Raw genomic sequence first — 20736 nt, 5'->3', positions numbered from 1 at the left:
CTTCATCAAAGGTCAACATGATATTTTAAATAGGGGCAATTTACTCAGACTATTCAAGCACATTCCGTCACTCACTGAAATACACTCAAACGACCTAGTCTGGGTTAAGTTCCTGAGCCTTTCCAGCGATTCCCACAGGGAATCAACTTCAATAGGACTGAGACGCCATGCCCAGGTGGGTCTTACACCACAAGAAATAGCAAAAAAGGCTGATTGGGGCATTGACATAGCTTTCCCCATATCCGAGAAATACCCACACGTATTAGCAGTAACATCACCAACAAAGGAGGTTTACTCGGTGTTAAGGGGGGCAGCGAGCAACCAACCAGGGAAAAGTTCAGCCGTGGAACCAAGACCTTATAACGCTTACAAGATAATAAGCTCACCCTATCAAAGGTTAGTCCACTACAGTGGGACAAAGCACAGTGCAACGCAAGGCACGCGGAACGGACCTGGAGACCAGTCCCCACAACGGCATTTCTAACAGAACAAAGGTGGCTTGTCACCTGAATAAGAATAGAACAGCGGGTAACACACACCTGACCATCATATCGCAGAACGTTGCAGGGCTAAAAAGATTGCTTAGCTGCAAGGCGGGAGGTATGTACCTCCGAGCAAATGACATCCTGTGCCTACAAGAGACGTGGGCTACTGAACCCCTAATTCTCCCAGGCTTTTATGAATTTCACACTGCTGCAATAAAACGCAACATCTTTGGGAGAGCTGCTGGTGGGCTCTCAATTTTTATCAATCACACCTGTAAAATAGAGGTAACATCACTAACCTACACTCCTAACTTGCAAGCAGTACTGAGCTGCGGATTTAAAAGTAACATCTCTATCCGCCTTTTGATAATTAATTATGTTAAACCTGCCACACAGCAAAAAAAGCAAGCACTAAAAACATTAACAACAAAAATAAATAAATATGCTTCACATCTTCCAATCATCGTAGGGGATATGAACACCAGGGAGTTGGGATACGTAAAAAGGGATCTTTCAAACAATACAGAAGCGGCTTCTCTACAACAGATTCTCTTCTCGCAAAATATGGCTTCCGCCCACTCCATCAAAAAAAGCGGTGGACCCACTCTGGCATCCTTATCCCACCTTCAGGGATCAATCGATCACATCTTTATCTCTGAGAACCTGCTAACATACTTTCACGACTTAGAAGTGGGAAACAGGGATGAGAGTGATCACAGACCACTGAGGGTATCCCTCGATCTAAATGGGAAATCTGCAAAACAACCAGGAACATTGGGCACCTCAACTGGAGAAGAGCACCATGAAGTATTGAGCAGAATAAAAAGGACCACAAATCTAGGTCCAAAACTCTTGGAGTGGATCACACACAAAGAGTTGAGCCAAACAGTTAGAAGTTTGGCATCCCCTTGGAGATCTGGAAAGCACTACTAGAGGAACTAAAACACGTTTTCGGAGGGGTCACTGGTAGCCCTAAAGCACAGGACTTCCATCCACAAAGCCTTTCATTACAACTAAAACCAAGGGCCCTAGCGCAAACCAAGCGGAGTCTTTCGAAGGCCTTGAAGGCGAGAAGAAAAGGAGCTACAAATCCCCACACATTGGAAATAAAGGTGCTTTGCAGGGAACACAGGAAGAAAACATGGGAAATCCAATCAAAGAAAATCGAGGCAGAGGGGCTGAACATATTTAACCTTTTCAAAGAAAAGGGTCACATCCAACTTTTGAGATATATCAGATAACAGAGCCACACCGGTCAGAGCAAGGAAAACGGGGTGGCAGCCTACGAGTGTGTCAAATATGCAAAGCTACTGTATACAACACAGCAGAACACGACCAACACCCAAATACAACAAATCCCCCCAGTAACCCATAAAGATGGCAAAACTCAAGCTATCACCAAGGTTGAGATAACCAACCTGATTAAAAAAAATAGATCAGACGACGCGCCAGGTCCTAATGGAGTACCAGCGGCAGTGTTTAAAGTCACGTATGGTTTTTAGGCGGATCAGCTAATATCACTTTGTAAGTATGCATTTGAAACTCCCACCGTTCCATCATTGTGGAAAGGCTCAATACTCTTCCCGATCCACAAAAAAGGGGACCGCACAAAACCTGAAAATTATCGGCATGTCGCTCTTTTAGACATAGAAGCAAAAGCATATGCCAGAGTTTTGCTGAAGGAACTAGAAACCTGGGTAAAAGATCATAATATTCTTCCATTCTTTCAAACTGGTTTCAGGCCCCAAAGCTCCACCATAGACAACGTCCTAGCACTTGTACACTTGTTTCAACGCACGATCCAGTCATCACAACCACCTTTGTTTTGCTGTTTCGTGGATTACAGTGCAGCTTTTGACTGAGTCGACCGCGGGAAGCTATGGGGAAAACTTATCAACTGGGGCATTCCTCAAAAGCTGTTAAAGGCAATAATTGCTCTCTACGAAGGGACCTGGGCGCGCACTAAAACCAGTCAAACTTCAGTAACAACTAAGGTCCCAACCAACACTGGCCTCAAACAAGGGTGCGTTCTTGCCCCTTTACTTTTCAATATCTACACAGACGACTTAGGACAAGCCCTAGAGGGGGCAAACCTACTCATTCCAAAGCTTGGGAACGTGCGACTCTAAATACTCCAATATGCCGATGATCTTGTTATCATGGATCACACTAGGACAGGCCTACAGAAAGCCTTAGAAGCTCTGCACAGATTTAATCAAAAAAATAACCTGCTGGTAAATCAGGAGAAGACCAAGATAATAATCTTTGGGAAGTACTATCGAGAGAAGATAGTGCAATGGCGCCTAGGTGACCTGCAAATCAGAACTTCCAAAAGCTATAATTATTTGGGTCTCATGCTTTCGGAAGGGGCTAAACAGTCAGCACATTTGAAACATTTAAGAAGCGAGGGGGCCGGTATCATCTGCAGCCTGAGAAGTCTTAATCAAAGACTACACAGCCCGACTCCTGCACCTATCTTGAGTCTTAAAAGCAACAGTAGTGACCTCCATCAACTACGGCCACTTAATCTTCCCAGGTGCTCTTACTAACTTCCTCATGAACCATCAAATTTCGGTATACAAGAAAGTATTAGGCATCCCACGACAGGCCAGGAGAGCAAGAGTAAGACTGGAGCTGGGTCTTACTCGTCCGGACATTACCTGCTTAGGGGACACTTTAAAATACTATATTAGTATCCTGCGAGCTCCAGCAACATCTTTGAAAGCGCAAATTAAAACAATCTTCGAAGAAAGTGGATCCCCATGGCAGGTGCAGTTGACAGCAGCCACAAAATTGCTAGAAATTGATGTGCAAAACTTGCACAACTCAAACATTCCAGTAGCTGCATGGAAAAGATCAGTGAACAGACATGCCAAGAAATTATCACATGAAAGATGTGGAAAGCTTACACGATCATTCCAATTTATCATCACTGGACGCCTCCTACATAGTGGGGAAATCACAGCACTGACAGTCCCAGCCCGAAAAAAAAATCACTTACATGAGACTTCTTGCATTGCCCATTGTGGACTTTAACAAAGGTTGGGCCCAGCAGGACAATTTAGCCGCATGTCGACTCTGAAATGAAATGAAATTTAGGTCTTATATAGCGCATGGCTGCCCGTGAGCGTCCCAGCGCTGAAATTGCAGAACTTCTGAGGGTGAAGACGGGGAAAGGAAGGAAGTTATTGCGGGAAGAGATGAGTTTTTAGATGCTTACGGAATTTCAGAAGATTGGACTCAGAACGAAGATGAAATGGCAGGGCATTCCAAGAGATGGCCACAGTAACCGAGAAACGGCGTCCTCCAGTTCGGGCTTTTCTAATTTTTTGGACTGTGGCCAGATGACCTTGAGCTGATCGTAGGGGCCTATTGGGTCTGTATGGAAAGATCATATCTTTTAGCATTGGAGGCCCTTGATTTTGCAAAGCTTTATGGGCCGTGCAAAGTGCCTTAAATTTGACCCTTTCGCGGATCGGCAGCCAATGTAGAGCCTTAAGGGCGGGTTTGGCTGAGACTCTGCGAGAGGTCCCAGTGAGAATCCTAGCTGCAGCATTCTGTGTTCTTTGAAGAATGTTGATCGTGGATTCCGGGGCAGCAAGAAAGAGAGCATTGCAGTAATCTAGTCTTGATAGGACTAGACCTTGAACAAGCAATTTCTGGGAGGGTCCTGGAAGTAAAGGGAGGATCTTTCTGATGGAACGCATTAGCCCCACACATGTGCCAGCTGTTTTTTCCGCTTGCGTTTTGAGGGATAGGTCCTGTTCGAGCCAGAAACCCAGACTTTTTAATTCAGTCTTGGGTTGAGGGAGGGGGCCTAAGCATGCTGGCCACATGGCAGATGGAAGAGAAGATATTTTGTTTCCCAACAGCATGAGCTCAGTTTTCGAGCCATTGAGCTTAAGCCTTGAGGCAGACATCCAGGCATGAATACCCTCAGTCATGAAGGTTTTTTACCTTATCCTCTTCCAGAGAAAATGAAACGATCATTTGGGTGTCGTCAGCGTATGTGACGGCTTTTATCCCAAAAGGAGAGACCACGTCATCCAGGGGGGCCATGTATGTGTTAAAGAGCGTAGGGCTCAATGAAGAGCCCTGGGGGACCCCACACTGGAGAGGGAGACTATCGGATCACACATTCTCTTCGCAGACCTGAAATGTTCTGTCTTTTAGGAATGAGGAGAGCCAGCAGAGGGCTGTGCCCCTTACTCCCAGACTGAAGAGGCGCTTAATGAGGGTTTTGTGGTCCACCGTATCGAATGCAGCGCTTAGATCCAGGAGGATCAGTAACACTGATCCTCCCGAATCCAGGATGCATCTAGCCTCTTCAACTACCTTTAAAAGGGCTGTTTCCGTCTGTCTGTGTGGGACGAAGGAGATTGTTGGTTTCAAGGAAGGCAGACAATTGCTTGTTGACTACCTTCTCTGCAATCTTACTTAGTCCAGGAAGGAGTGAAATTGGGCGGAGGTTAGTCAGATCTGTAGGGTCCATACCCGGTTTTTTCTGAAATGCCTTAACAATGGCATGTTTCCAATCAGGAGGGACCACTCCCTGGTTCAACGAGGCGTTAATAAGATTGGTGGCCAGATGCGAGATGGTGGGTCCAACCTGTTTGTAATTACTATCAGGAATCCTGCCTCCATCTGCTGTGCTGTTGTCCCAAGTTATTTACAACAAGGGGTGGTGAGGGACAGAGTCTCTGAATTAAGCAGAATACTCTCACCCTGTCAAGAGATCAGGGCTAGATCCAACACCGTTTTTTAGCTCACTGCACCATCCCAGTTTCAGAACCTGGCTGTATGCAAATTAGTCTGTCCCTGGCCCAGTGCATCATGGGAACAGGGCAGACCAGACTACAAAAGCCAATTCTTACACTGGGAAGGAAACAAGCTTCCGGGGACCGGTTTCTGGCATTACAGCCGTCTTCGGCCCGGCTTGCTTGAATCCTGATGGTGCAATGAGCAAGGGACTCATGTCTGAGTATACCCTTCCACGCTTAGGGTGGACAAAAATATTTACAACAAGGGTTGTCCCAAGTTAGCCAGTGAGAGGCACCAACTAGTTCTTCCTATCTGCAGAGCCCAGGGCCTAGTACGATGCAGAGAAGTCTCAGACTTGTGTTTCTCTCCTAATACAGCTCAAACAGTTGCGCGGCTGGGGAAATTTATAGAATGAATTTGAGCCGCAATGTCGCTGAAAATAGAGATACAAAAAAAAAAAAAACAGTCGGCTCGCAAGCAAGAGAGTCTCAGAAAACCTCCCTTTTAAGTCTAAAGCATTTGCACTTGTACTTTATAATCAGATTTTCATATTAGTTTTAAGGTTTTATGCCTTATCAGGTTGTAGCAACATGCGTGGGATTTTAACTTTCTTTCTTTTAATATTGATAGTATATTGTAATGATTTTAAGTAATTGAACAATAAAAGCTTACTCCACTTCACAGTGCTTGGAATCATACCTCCCATACTGTTTAAGGTGTGGGGGTATGATTCCAACATGTTTGATACCAAACATGATAGGATTGTTGCAGCCAGGTTTGAGATGGTCATTGCGTAATTACGCGGTGCGCCTCTATATAGTATATGGCTGCTTCACTTACAACCCAGGAGAATGGACTCAGTAGGCTGTAGGGGTGTCCTGCTCATGCAGAGGCACCCTCACACTTAGAACCAAGCACCCAGCCTTCAGTATTGATAAGGCCTGCTACAGGGATGACTTATATGTTTGAAGTGCAGTGACCCTAAATATAGGAAACCTATATCTTTAGTAAGGGGTGTTCGCACCAGCTTACACAGGCTGCAATGTCAGGCCTGTAGTTCCATTTTAAATGGTCCCCCATGGGTTGCATAATGCATGCTTCATCCCATATGGGACCTCTGGGGTACCTGTGCCCTGGGTACCTTAGTACCATATACTAGGGACTGATAGGGGGACCCAAGTATCCAATCTGGGATGTACCTAAGTACTGAACATATCAATTTAAGGGAGAAAGCAGATAGACTGGGGTCCTGATCAACAGGATCCCAGTCAGACTAGTCAGTAACACCTTAGCACCAGGCATAAAGTGGTAAATGAATGGTTCATATGACGATTAGGATGATCCACTGATACATGTTTCTGTTGTTTTTCTAGTTAATTGTAATGCAAGTAAGAGACAACGTATCATTCAGTCTTGAAAAAGGTGGTGTGTATAAGCCATACACCGAAATGCGTCGACGCATACAATTTTGAATTAAATCCGAGGAACCTTCAGGGTGCCATGTGTTGAAATCAGTCAGACACATCATATAAATTCTAATCTGATTAATAATTCATGATGTTATTCTAATGATTCACTTTCTTTTGTCTCATGTATTTTTTAATATTTTGCTAAGTTTGATATATTATGTATGTATAGCATCATCGCTCTTTTTAATGTTGTGTTTTTATAATAAATTATTTGATTGATTAATAAATTGACAGAAATATTTGTATCATTTGTTGAAAATATTAGTTTGCCTTTGGTAACAATTTTGAACATATAACTTTGGGGTTTCTGATCTTTGACACAAGTATGAATGTGTATTATCTTGAGTCAGTATTGCTCATGAGTTTGGTCCAAGGGTCCTCTTCTCTTGTTGATCATGATGGGTACCCAGTCCCTTGGTTGGTGAGCCACTCCCATTATTTTTGAGATTGAGAAAAAGTGGGAGTAACCATGCAGAAGGATCCTACCTTCGTACACTACTTCTCTACAGAAAACAGAGCATCTGTAGTTCTGTTATTTTGCATTATATCTGGTTAGGTTTCAGTAAATGTAGGCTACAGCAAACAACAAACAAAATCAGTTGCTCATATTGCGCAATACCAGCTTGTCAAGCAGCATCAAAGGAAATCTGATCTCTTATTTGTGTCTCTAGCTTTTAAATTGTTTATATCCAACTTCAGAATTGGTAAATTAGTCCAGCATCCAAATCATTCAGCAAGTTTGGATGGCATTGGGAGGGACCATGTTTTCATGGCGCTCAACTAAACCTAAATCAGATGGTAAGTAATCATGCTATTACCCAATAGTCTGAACAAAATGTTATAGGTCAGGCCTGTCAAACAGTCCAATTACTTGACTTCCACCCAAGCTAACTCCTCAGCAATCCTTGTCTTATAAACCACGTCCCAACAGCCCAGAGGTAACGACAATCAAATGTTTTACCACTCCTGAATCTTGGAGTGGCCATGGTACGGCTAACAGTATCAATGAACAGGACAGTGCCTTGATCTTCCAAAGAATCCTATGAATTAGAGAAAATTGTGGGAAGGAGTAGGAGAAGATATTCAACAATGTCCTGTGATGGCATTGCTCCTGGAGCTCGGTTAACAGACTCTACTTGCTCTTGGCAACGTTCAGGTCAAGTGTGGGGTAACCCCACTTCTTTAAGGCTTGCTGGAATTGTTGATGAGTTCCCACTGGTGGCAATCAAATAAGGAGAGACTTAGCGGGTCTGTTAATTTGCTCTGAATTACTAGTAGATGCTACACAGAGATAGCTACCCTGCTCGCCATCGACGAGTACCAGAGTAGCTGCACCTCTGCTGACACGATGCAGATCGTGTACCTCATTGTTTCCTGATGTACTAGATGGAGGATTGGTGCTAGTTCTGATTACAATGTCTTGGTTTGATAGTCAAGGCAAAAACGCACGGAGACCTAAGTGGATGGCCTGCTGCTTAACGACTGATGTGGAAGGATTTCTTCTCCTCCGACCACATGCATCTCATAATAGTTTCTGCATATGAGCCTGCCAACCTTCCAAAGGAGTGTTTCTGGTCTTGATGATCCTTGCCAATATTGTCCCACAAGCCTTGCCGCTTGTTGCCATGGTAGTGCCTGCTCCTGTTGGAATAGTCTCATCCATCGGAAGCAGATTGGAATTCGCTCTATGCAGGACAACGACAACTTATATGTTCTGACAAAGACCGTATGACATCTGCAAAGGTTAACAGCTATTGTCTAAATTGTATTAAAGCACTCTGCAGACAGAAATGCTTTGGTGAACAATGTCCAGTTACTCCCAGAAACTGGAGCCTTGTAGTGGGACAGGTAGAAGATTTTTCTATGTTGAATGTCAAGCATGAGTTGTAGCAGAAAGGTTATTAGTGTCAGCGGAGCAATGGACGCACTGCCAATAATAGATGCACTAAAGAACAATTAGGTGGTGCAACTAGGCGAGTGGAAAAACCCAATAACCACTCATAGGTTAAACCAGCAAGCTGGTAAAACACAAGGATTCAAAGAAAAGCATACCCTATGCACACACATGATATCCAAGTAAACGTAGGTAGTTAGACATGCAACAAGAAATAAAGGTAAAGCTGCAGAAAAACAGTCGTATCCAAAATACAAAAGGTAGTCTTCCGTTCTTTAATTAACAGCAGCCAGCTGGCTGCTGTTAAGTACACGAAAATTAAAGAACGGAAGACTGCCTTTTGTATTCTGGATAAGACTGTTTTTCTGCAGCTTTACCTTTATTTCTTGTTGCATGTCTAACTACCTACGTTTACTTGGATATCATATGTGTGTGCATAGGGTTTGCTTTTCTTTGAATGTCAAGCATAGCTGATGGAATAGGCTGATGAAAGCCTTTGTGGAGGTGCAGGCTAGGCTTCTTCAGGGTGTCTTTCACCGGTCAATCATTCAGGTATAGGAATACCAAGTGACCTTCCTTCTGAAAAAAGGGCAGTAGACACTTAGTGAATATCTGGGGTGGTACACTTTGTGAAGATCTGGCACATTTAAGGTTGAAGCAAGTCTTCCAGTTGACAAGAGCTTCTCCGCCACTGAGGATCCTAAATATTGCCTGTGGTTTGGGTGTATGGTAATATGGAGGTAGATATCCTGTATATCCAAGGAGGTGAGTAACCCTCCTTCATGCAGCAAAAGGACTTCTAAATTGGCTCTTATATGACAGGAATGTCTTTTGAAAAACCTGTGGAGTTTTGGAGGTCAAGATTCTATCACCCCCATTTTCTTTTTTGGCAGAAAGATCTGGAAGTGAACCCCAAGTTTACCTGGCCGCTTGGGAACTCCTTTGAAGAGGAGGATCACAATCTCCACCGGTTGTAGTTCTTAAAGACATAAGTGAGGTTTCTTTACAACTTGATAGTGTTTTTTGGAAGAATTCCAATGTGTGCCCTGATTCAACAATTTGCAGCACCCAGCCGTTGGTTATATGATCTTCCCCCATTTGAATGGATGCAAAATGTATTATATACCCACCCCACCTAACTGATTGAGAGATAGTGATAAAGGCAGAAGTATTAAGCCAGGTGAGCTTGTTTTTGTTCTGAGTGCATGGCAGTGCAAATCTCTTTTTTGGGCTGAAGGCCAGCTCCTCCAGCTTTAAGCGACTTTGCAAATCGCTATTTTCTTGCTATATTATTTATTGAGTGGGATTCCCGCCATTCTTATTACATTAGAATCTTCTTACAAAATAAATCTTCTGAACGGATTTGGGTTTTTTGTGTTAAAGTTGTGCATATTTTCAATTGATGAATGCAAGCAACATGTCCATGCATGCCTCACTGAAGCCGCCCGAAGAGTTTAACGGTTTGCAGGAGAAGGATGTCACAAGCAACATACACGCTTTCGCTCATTTCTGATAGAGAGACGTCAACTCCTTCCCTCCTCCTACCTGCTAAATGTTGTCATTAGGACTCGGGCCCATCTCTTCTTATCTGCACAGCATATCTTGGTGAGTCACTGGGATATGCTGCACAGATTAAATGCAAAAAACATAACTTCTGTGGGAAATGTTTTGCTCAGTCAGTTAATGCAATCACTTCTGACTTTTGTGTATAGAAAGAGGGTTTTGCCAACCTCGTGCCTCCCAAGCAACCCTGAACCATAAGGAATCTACCCTGCTCATCTGTCTTTGGATGGAGTAGGGAAAATTGTGTCCCTTTCTTTATCAGCAATAACACTCATCTAGAGTATGAAGAATATGATGAACCCACTCTCACCACAGCCCATCTATTCCAAACAGTGCCTCCCGTGACCTTTGTGTGGTGCGTTTCTTGTAGCATTGCTACATGTGCCCCATGACATTCCAATTCTTTCTGGCAACATTGATGAAGAAGTAAACCGGATAGCTAGATTGAGTCAGCCATTCTACCTCTTGCCCCAGTAAGGAGGACTCCGCAACGGCGCCTTAAATTGCCTAGTCCTTGGTACTCTCTGGCACTGAAAAGCTTAAAGATAGAGTAAACGCATAGAGAGGCAATGGAGAGTAAAATATTGTATGAAGGCAAAAGCAGACTACAAAGAAGCTCTCAAGAGGTATCAGAGCTTAAATTAGCAAAAAACATTTTGAGGCTAAAATCTTCCCTGCTGTTAACAGCTCTAAGGACATTTTTAAAATTGTTAAGTCTTTTACCTCGCCGGAGGCTGAGACTAACCACAAACCGGCATCCCAAAACGGGTGTGAACAACTTGCCTGTACCTTCCATGACAAAATAACTTCAATTCAAGCTGGTCTCCTGCCGCCTTGTGATAACAGCTGCTGGGTGGGCCATAACACGGAGAAATTAATAGGCAAAGATAGGGGGAAAGTGGGTGACTCATTCCCATCAGTGTCCATCTCCAGAAGAATAGATGGCTACCTGGACTCTTTCTCCCATCTCGGTGGAAGCCTCCCTTCTAGCCCTAAGTTACCTTAAATAAGGCTTGCCATCTGATCCTGGTCCTTCCTTAGTTTTTAGCACTGAGCAGAGGTTTTAAATCCGCTGATGCATCAAGTATTTAATACGTCACTTCCATCAGTTAAGATGCCCTGCACTTGGAAACAGGCAAAAATTCTACCGCTTTAAAAACAATCCCAGGTGGATACAAATGACCCAACCAATTACAGGCCTGTCTCTTTCTCTTTCCAGCTCTATCTAAGGTACTTGAGAAACATGTCAACAAACAGACCACCGAGTACTTAGAAAGTAACAACTTGCTTCATGCTAGTCAATCTGTCTTCCGGGCCCAACTATAGCACTGAATCGGCTTTGCTGGAAGTATCTGATGCCATCCACCTCAGTCTGGACAGAGGTGATAGAATGCTGCTAGTGTTACTCGACCTATCGGTAGCATTCAACACCATCTCTCAGTCCATCCTTCTAGATAGCCTACATTCAGTGGTAATTAGAGGGTCGGCTTGGCAGTGGCTTACTTCATTTTTGGAGGAACGGGGTCAAGAAGTCAGGTGTAACCCTTTCTTTGGCGTTCCCCGTAAGTGACAGGTAGGAGTGCCTCAGGGCTCAGCCCGGTGTCAGACGCTATTTAATATCTATTTCACTCCCTTGGCCTGTCTGGTAGAAACCTTGGGGGGAAAAGTGTGTGTCATGCAGATGACACGCAGATCCTCTTTCCCTGAAGTATGGGCGAGGCTTTCCCAGGGGAGAAAATTTGTAAATGTCTAAATGCAACGTTGGCTAGCCAACAACCAACTTAAAAGCAATGCAGGGAAGACAAGAGCTCCTTTTTTTTGGCTCAGAGGCAGAGACACCATGGAAGTCTTTCTGGCTGAAGAATGCCCCCCTCCACCCCCCTTTAAAATCAGGTGGTAAAAACCTGGGTTTAAAATGTGATGAACTACTCATATTTAAATCCCAAATCAACTCAGTGGTGGGCATGGGTTTTACACTCCTTCATGTACTTTTTTTAATCTCTTATCCTTTCAGGCCAGACAACAAGTGACACAAGGCTTGATAATCTCACAGCTGGACTATGGAATGGTCTGTATATTGGACTGCCCAACTACCTGATCGATAGGCTGCAATTAGCCCAGAATGCAGCAGCACGTACCATCTTTGGGCTCCCACGCAATTCTCACGCCATGAGCCTTCTTCATAACCTTCATTGACTTCCGGTCAGGAAGAGGATCACTTTTAAAATACTGCTACTTACCCAAAAAGCACTTTGCGAAACTGGTCCAAACTATCTACAAAACAGAGTTAAGCTTTACACTCCACAGAAAAACCTCAGATCTGAAAATCTTGTTTAGCCAAAGTTCCTCTTATTAGAAAGTCACGGGTAGGGGCAGATCTTTCTCCTTCCTTGGCCCCTCTCGTTGGGACAAGCTTCTGCTGTCTCAGGTGCATTAAGGCAACCCCATTGTTCTGAAAAAACTTTAGACCTGGCTTTTCGCCTGCCCGTAGCTCCTCTCTTTTTTCCCCCCGTCTGGCTGATGTCCTTTCTACAGTAGCGCCAATAAACTCCTTCGAGTAACAGTCATGCTTTATAAATCGCATACACATTACAAGTTAGAGATTGTCAGGCCCCTACATTCTAACATTTCCTGTGTGTGTCCTGTACTTCCATCGGGGTTTATCTCTCTTTCGGTTAGGCAACCAGGTCCTTCGAGTTTTGTACGGCATGAAATGCTCTTGCGTCCAAGAACAAACAGTAATAATACCCAATTTGCCAAAGCCATCCCCATACAACAAAAACATATGCAAAATGCAAACTATTACAAACAACTGCCACTGGGGTATACCCTTAAGGGAACGCCAGAGCCCATAATCCCACCTGGTGGTCGGGGTGTAGCCAGGTGACATTTCGAGGAAGGAAGTGTTTGATATCAGTCTATGAGTGGTCTCAGTAACCTCTGTAAGCTGCCCACTTGGCTGAAGATTTGCAACAATAACTTGGGATGCCCCCTCTAGAGTTCTTCATACCAGGCTGCTTCCAGCAACTCAAGCCTCCGCAGGCCCTCATTCAGTACAAAGTGCAGTCAAGCAACTTTTCACAGTCTTACCATATACAAGGGGTATCTCGTACAAGGAACATGCCACAATGCATATCTCGGTCTCAGCATGCGCGCCGGCCTAGTCTCTGGTGGCTGCATTTTCCTCTGACTGTTCAATGTGCTGTTTCCCAAATTTCAGTATAGTCTTCGCATATTCCATTGCTGCTTTAGGTGTGTTAAAGATCTTGGTCTTGCCCTCCACTTCTATGCGCAGTCGGGCCAGATACAGCATGGTGTACTTTATCTGTTCTGCCTGGAGCAGCTTCTTAACTGAAAGAAATTCTCTCCATGCCGCCTGGACGGAGGCTGTGAAATCCAGATAGAATGCAATATCATTATATTGATAACGGATTGATTTTTTCTCCCCTGCAAGGCACAACACCACAGCCTGGTCCCGATGATTTAGTAGCCTGGGAATGATCGACCAACGCAGTGCGCTCGGTCCGACAGCAAAATGTGCACCCCTTCCACTAGATCTGTGCACTCTCTCCACAACCAGAACGTCAGACAGGTTGTCGTGTCCAAAGATATCCTTCAGCATCTTCTCAACATAAAGATCAAGCTGGCCTGTATTTGTAGACTCCTGCAGCTCAGTAATTTGAAACTTATTGCGTAGGGACTGCACCTCCAAGTCCTCATTTTTAGCCTGTATCACCGCCAGTACCTTCTCCATATTTAAGCATTTATTAGAGACAGCTTGCAATCCAACTCCCGCAGTGGATATGCGCTGCTCCGCCCTGCTTATCAAGTTTCGCTACCATGTGGTCCATCTACAAGTTGAGTGTGTCAGTTTTAACTTTGATGTATTGCAGACTGGACTGCATTGCCAACAACGTCGCCTCCAGCCCCAGAGCACCCTTCTCTGGGTGCCCATGCTCCAAATCAGATACAGCATGTTGTTGATTTTTTGAAGGCCTGCGCATTTCAAAGGTTAGACTCACTTGTTTGCTGATCTATTTTCCCCATAGCAGTGGCTCAACCGAGCTCCTCACACTTCCAGACCTTACTGTAATATATTGTGCAGGCTGGCGTGCCTACTTTCATAATTTGCTCATCTGTTACACACTCTGCCGCAGTAACTTCTTACAGGGACCCAACCTACACGATGCACCCAGGAGACAGCTCACCTTTACTTTCTATATAGCTGCTTATAATAATGCCAAGCTGATTGTAGTATCCAGACAATAGCCACAAGTCAACTTCTGCTGTCGGTCACTTGCCTCAGACCTCGATTTACCGCACCACGGGCCCCGCTCTTTTCAGCTAGTGCACCAGGTCAGGCACCCCCTCGCAGCTCATTCCCTGCAGCGCAGGTAATTCACGCAACTCCAGCCGAGTAGTCCACAGCCAGTCCTTCCCGGTCTCATTTTTCTGGACACGTGCAGTGTCTGCTGCCTCGCACTGTAGTTCTCTCGCAGCGGAACGCTGAGGCTCCTTCAGGATACTGGCGTTTTCCAGGCCGCTCACATACAGTGGATCTCACACCGCCGTCAAGCCCGGGCCGCCGCCATTTTTCTTGCTGCATCGAGTCTGAGTCGCGACTCTGTACTTTGCCCTATCCGCTGTTTACTCAGCTATTCTTAGTCCTGCCGTGTTCCTGGGACCAGTCGCTCACTTCTGTGCCCAGATGACCTTCTGGTTACAGGAGGTTTGTCAGATCCCTGCACTTGGCTGGCAGAGCTGCACTAGAGCACGGCCATCTTGCAGTGGGCTCTCTAGCTCCCCCCAACTAGGAAGGTTTTGAGCCTGAGACTGCAAAGGGGGTGGTGTACTGACCCTGACCTCTGGCCGCCGATCCTATGGGGTTGGAACAAGCTGCACCCACAGCCCCCTTAAGGTTGCTGAACTTGTGTGGTCTTGTGGCTGAGATATGGTTGGCGTGTCAGAAAGCTCCTTCCGTAGCCACGAAAGGGGTGAAAGGCAGACAGAGGATGTGTGGCCACTGAGAGTCCCAAGGACTTGGCCGTAGCCTGTGACTCCATCGCCATGTCTGCCTTGTCTCCGAAGAGACGGTTGCCATCAAAGGGCATATCGATTAGAGAGGCCTGGAGTTCCTCTGAAAAGCCAGAAGTCCTCAACACGACATGGCATCGAACAGCCACCATCTAAGAAATCACTCTTCCCAGCAAGTCGGTTTTGTGGAGACCACAACCAATGGCGATTTTTGCTGCATCTCTGCCATCTGATACTGATTGGGAGAGGAAGGCTCAGGCCTCCTCGGAACCTGTGGCAGCACTTGCGCAACCGTTTCCCAGAATGAGTGGTAGTAAAGGCCCATTAGGCATACGGTATTCACCGACCGCCATCCAAAGGCTGGTGGAAAAAAACATTTTCTTACCCCATTTGTCCAGCCTCTTGGACTCCCTGTCCAGGGATGCCTATGGGAACGAACCATGGGAGGCAGAGGCTTGGACAACCAAGCTCTCGGGGGTAGGATGGTTAGTGAGGAAATTTAGGTCGCCCTGTGCAGGACGATGGAGGCGGGCAATTGTCCTATTCACAGGAGTCCCTGTGCTGGGTTTGGAGTAGGTTCCAGAAGGTCTCGTTGAAGGACAGCAAGATTTCAGAGGAGGGGACACCTGGCTGCAGGGCCTCTGTCAAAGGTTTCGTCTTGACGGCATGGAAGGGAGATGAAGGTACAGGACCTCAGCTGCCCTTCGCACCACCATGATGTATGGTGCTTCTTCCTCCGTAGTCACGGTCTGGGGAGAAAGGTGGCCAGAATCTGGAGAAGCTTCTAGTCCGCTGGCCTCACCCAATTCTTCATACCAGTCCACGTCTTGATAAGGCTGGTCTTGTAAAGGGTCGAGTGACCTCTACCAATCTTCTTCCATTCCAAGTGCTTCAGAAAAGGGCAGAGGAACTGACAAAGGACCTAAGTGTTCTGTAGACGCCGATCCGTGCCTTCGGGGGTTTGAAATGGGGCTGAGAGTCTCTGTGTTGGGGCCTGTGCTGGGTAAGGTTGAAATGGCACGACCAGCGTCAGCCCAGATCCATCATTGGATCCATGGGTGGGAGGGGATCATCAGGGCCAGAGCTGCCAGCGAGGAACCTGATGGAGCCCCCTCTGAGCCTGCAGGGCCTGAAGGCATACAGGCATCCGGCTGTCAAAATATAAGGCACATGGCCTCAAACTTCTTTGACTGGTTGGCGGTCACTCCAGCTATCGGGAAGGTAGGGGAGCATGGAGCCAACCCAGGCGTGGGTTCTGAGGAACAAGGCCTAGAACATCGACACTCCTCGTTTACATCGGCTGACAGGTGAGAAAAAGTTGGAGTATTCTTTGACTTCTTGTATTTTTTGTGATTCTTACCTGACTGACTTGATGACTTCGAGTGGGAGGTCGAAGACCAAGGACTCCTGCAGCAGTGCCCGGGCCTTCCCCTTGATTAGGACCGTGAATGAGACCTCCGAGTAGAAAGAAGGGGGTGTCGAGCACTGGCCCGCAATCAGCTTTAGGGACCTCTTCGTCAGAGCTTTCAGAGACAAGGCCCGTCAGTCGGAGCTCGACTTCGAGTCGAAGTCACACTCCAGGCACCAGACACAAACGAGGTGTGGGTCAGTCACCAACATGGTACGGTGACAGGAGCCGCACAGCTTGAACCAAGAAGTCTTCTTGGATATGTTAGGAAAAACCTACACACCAAAAAAAGGGTCTACAAAATATTTGAAAAAGCCTGTCAAAAAGTGACAGAGGGTAGCTCTCGTCATGTATCTGCACTGGCTGTTGTGGAAAGCAAAGCACAGACGTCAGCGCACAGAGCTGGGGCCTATATAAAGGAAACGGACATCACGATGCCGACGCCACAAGGAGCCGACCAATGCCACCTACCGGCGCACAGAGGTACTGCTCGACGAAAAATCTTCAGGATCCTTTCTGACGCCTGGAAAATTCAAAGGTTAGGAATCTGAGTCTAGATGTCTCTATCCAATATGCTCGTCAGCTCTGGTGTAGGAGCAGAACTTGAGATGGGTTCAGGAGGCACAGATGGTGTTAAGGGCAAACCTGCCTAAAGTATCCCAACTGGAGGCTACAGTGGATCCTTGGGACCCGAAGTTGCGCTACAGTGAGCTGGAATGGTTCTGAAAATGCACAATGTGGTCTCTCTGAAGGCCTCAATCTAGTCAAGTCAACTTTTATTGTATGGTTAATTAAAACCTTAAGAAACAATCATCTCATTGGTAAATAATCAAAACAGCAGTTATAATAAGGACATACATTATAAAAGCAGGCTATACAAGATAAAATGCCAAGTAGCATTTATGATAAGTGACAAGTGTGTTATGACAATATTAGCACCAGAAAAAAGTGCAATGTGCAAAAGAGAACGGAGTATCTCAAGGTTGCTTCAGATGCCCTCTACTGGCATTCCACAAAGTGCATTTATACAGTGACAATACAAGAAAAGGCTTTAGATTGCTTCAGAAGCTGTCAGAGTGCTCCCAAAAGTAAGTTTTTAGAGTCTACAAGCAAGCATAAACAGATCAATTATATTTTTTTGTAAACAAATGTATTGGCTTTTGCACATCCATCAACAGTCATAGCATTTTAGGACAGTTTGGATCCAGAAAATCTCCCTGGCACATTCGTATAACCAAATTGTGGCAAACCCAGAACCGTAACAGTTAAGTTGTCCCTCCCACCCCATGAATTGGACTTTTATTGCAGGATTAAATGACAGAGGCAAAGAATATCCCAAGGTTGCTTCAAGTATTGCCTCCAATCATATGGCTGCAGTTCATTAAGAGAGACCAAGAATATTCAAAGGTACTAGCGTGAGCAGCTAATTACCCAAAGATTAAAATTTCAGCTACGCATAAATATATCATTCAGAGATCTGCATGAGATCCAAGTAAGCAGAGGTGTCCCAAATTACCCAGAAAATGCCACAGGTGTTGTATTGGTGCTGTGCCTTGTAGTGATCAGATTTTGGGGGATCAGGTTTTTACAGTTCAAATATGATTAGTGGGACCTAGTTTTGCAATGACCATTAGGAGAAATTTGACTGTTTTGATGTTCAGGGAAGTTTACAATGGGTTCAGACTAGCAATTACCGTCTGATGGCAGGTTCGAACTTCTAGACGAACAAAATCACTATGGACGATAATTTTTCTTTGCTTCAGTAAGAAGAGGCAAATGCATAAAATATGAAGGATGGTTTCCTTTTCCAATTCGCAGAGTCTACACATTACATTGTCAGTTTCTGTGTGGCACCATGCCGGGAGGTGGGCCTGCATGCATGTGCCACTCCCCCAATCTAAGTGCGACTAACCTGGCCTTTATCCAGAATGGGTATGTGCAGGTAATGTAATTTTAATGATAACTGGGGATGTAAGAGTCGATTACTGGCCATACATGAGAGCGCTTACTAAGTATTGCCGTATCCTCTAGCCGTGACAACTTTTTTTAGAGGTGGCTGCTGTAAACATTTAGAAATCTGCTGTGAAAAGCGCTTTCTCCATGCCTCAATCAGTGAGAGTTCGGTTAGTTTATTGTTGAGATAGGGCTTATAGGCCAAGGTGGAACACGTGCCTATTATTTCGAGCCAGATTAAGCCATGCATAGAGTCTTGCAAAGCAGGTCTAAGACATATGTTTAAAAACAAGCTACTTCTGGCCCAGTGCTGTTATACAATGTTAAACTCGAGCCTTATTTGTTGCCAGGGACGCTCTTTGGCAACCGAAGGGCAGCTTTATCAATTTGAGTGATGCAATTATCTAGTGTAGTAGCCCATGCCAGGAGTGAATTTGTTCCTGTAGGATAATGCGAATATTCAAATATTTGAAATCAATTTAGCAGGTTTCTATCATTTAAAAAAACATTAATGAAAATAAACGTTTAAAATAAAACTGATTACAAGAGCGCAAACTTCCGGAATCACAAGGTATTTTCAGGGAAGCCTAAAAAAAACGAATCCATAATGCATATACCTGGAGGCCATATGCCTCCATAAATTTTGGTGCTCCCAAATACAATGAGTTACAGTAGTCCAGGCGCGAAAGAATCAGGGCCATGAGCACGACTCTCCTTGCCTCTATGGGCAATAGCGGGAGGACTTTCCGCAGCATTCGAAGGATGGGAACTCATGAGACCTTCCTTACTTGGGATAACTGTTTACGACACATTAATCTTGAATCATACATTTGAACATACCAGGAGTGCGTTATGCCTCTCAATTTTCTTCCTTTCACCATATCCTATCCAAATTCTCCTTTGATTTCACTCTTTTGCGCTACTTATGTTCCTTGAACATTTCTAGCCTTCTCCAGCACTCCCTTTTTCTTACAACACCTATACGGAGTTCACCATCAATCAATTAAATGAGTAAATGGAATAAAATAAAATAAAACAGTAATGTACCCATGGTCAATCTATGAATACAATATACTGAGGATACAAGGACGCATATGCTTTTACTACATCCCTTACATTTATGAACAAATCATCACAAATTACTCAGCGGCAATGTACTTTTAACCAGTTATCGTAACATGTATTTAAGCAAATGGTTAGGCTGCAATACATCATTCTCAGCAGACTACGCAAGATTCACCATTAGGTAGTGCTCGTATCTGCTTTATGTTTATAAAATACTGGAGTAAAGTTCAATTTGTTTTCATCCCAACAAGTCTGTTCAGAGGATGGCAGTCATTTATTGTGCACATGTTAATGTTTTTGAGTTAATTACATCTGTGCTGTAACTAACCTGAAAGGAGTAGGTCTCCATTCTGACAAAGTCTGCTCATTATGCCAACAGACTTACTCTTATGAAGTCATGCAAAGCCACCTCCAACCTCATAAGTATGCTATTGAGCTGGATTGCAGCCAGGCTAAGCTTACGTTCAGCATCTTTCTGACCATCAGTTTTTCTTGTCTGATCTTGGACAGGTTATCTATCTAGAGAACAGTTCAATACCAAACTAAATATACCCTAAGACTACTAGAAAATAATCATCTACATATTTTATGGGCTAGAGTTGGTATGAATTAACTGAAAAACTCATCCAGCTGACATTCTTTATGTACTGCATGTAGTAAGATACTACATTACTAAGGCATTTTGACAAAAATCCATATGATAAATGCATTTTAATAAACTCTGTTGAAAAGTCAAGCAGTGAGCTTTTTTCTGAAAAGATCATATTACAAGTGAGCTGCTCACTAGCATGCACAGAGGAAACTTAGCATAGGTGACTATTACTAAAATGAGGATACGTAATCACAGCTCTCAAAAAGACCTCAATTCTTCTCTTGTGAAGGTCTCGCAATTAAGCTGTTTCACAAACTGAGCATCATACCTTGTTCACTTTACTGTCTTCCACAACTTCTTTTGAGATTTCTTGAATTATTTCTGGACATAGCACCAGAAGAATTATTTGCAATGGCCAAACTGCTGCTTTTCGTTTTGTGCTCTCAGCAAAGACGTCCACAGCATCAAATAACTTTTCTGCACAATCTTGATGAAAGAAACAGAAAAGGAAC

General features: G+C 44.7%; 1 protein-coding gene across 8 annotated transcripts in view; it reads right to left on the bottom strand.

Annotated features, from left to right (window-relative positions):
• The window catches only part of NF1 (neurofibromin 1), a 2143703-nt gene that overhangs the window by 1652790 nt on the left and 470177 nt on the right, over positions 1-20736 (bottom strand). For all 8 annotated transcript variants that reach the window (XM_078679713.1, XM_078679719.1, XM_078679717.1 and 5 more), the window contains exon 8: positions 20553-20710. In XM_078679713.1, coding sequence (XP_078535839.1) covers positions 20553-20710 — 158 coding nt within the window. The remainder of the gene's footprint in view (positions 1-20552; positions 20711-20736) is intronic.

This window comes from Lissotriton helveticus, chromosome 3_1 (genome assembly GCF_964261635.1).
Source record: "Lissotriton helveticus chromosome 3_1, aLisHel1.1, whole genome shotgun sequence".
Classification (NCBI taxonomy): domain Eukaryota; kingdom Metazoa; phylum Chordata; class Amphibia; order Caudata; family Salamandridae; genus Lissotriton; species Lissotriton helveticus.
Note: the sequence above shows the minus strand (reverse complement) of the source record. Positions and strands in the feature narration are given on the sequence as shown.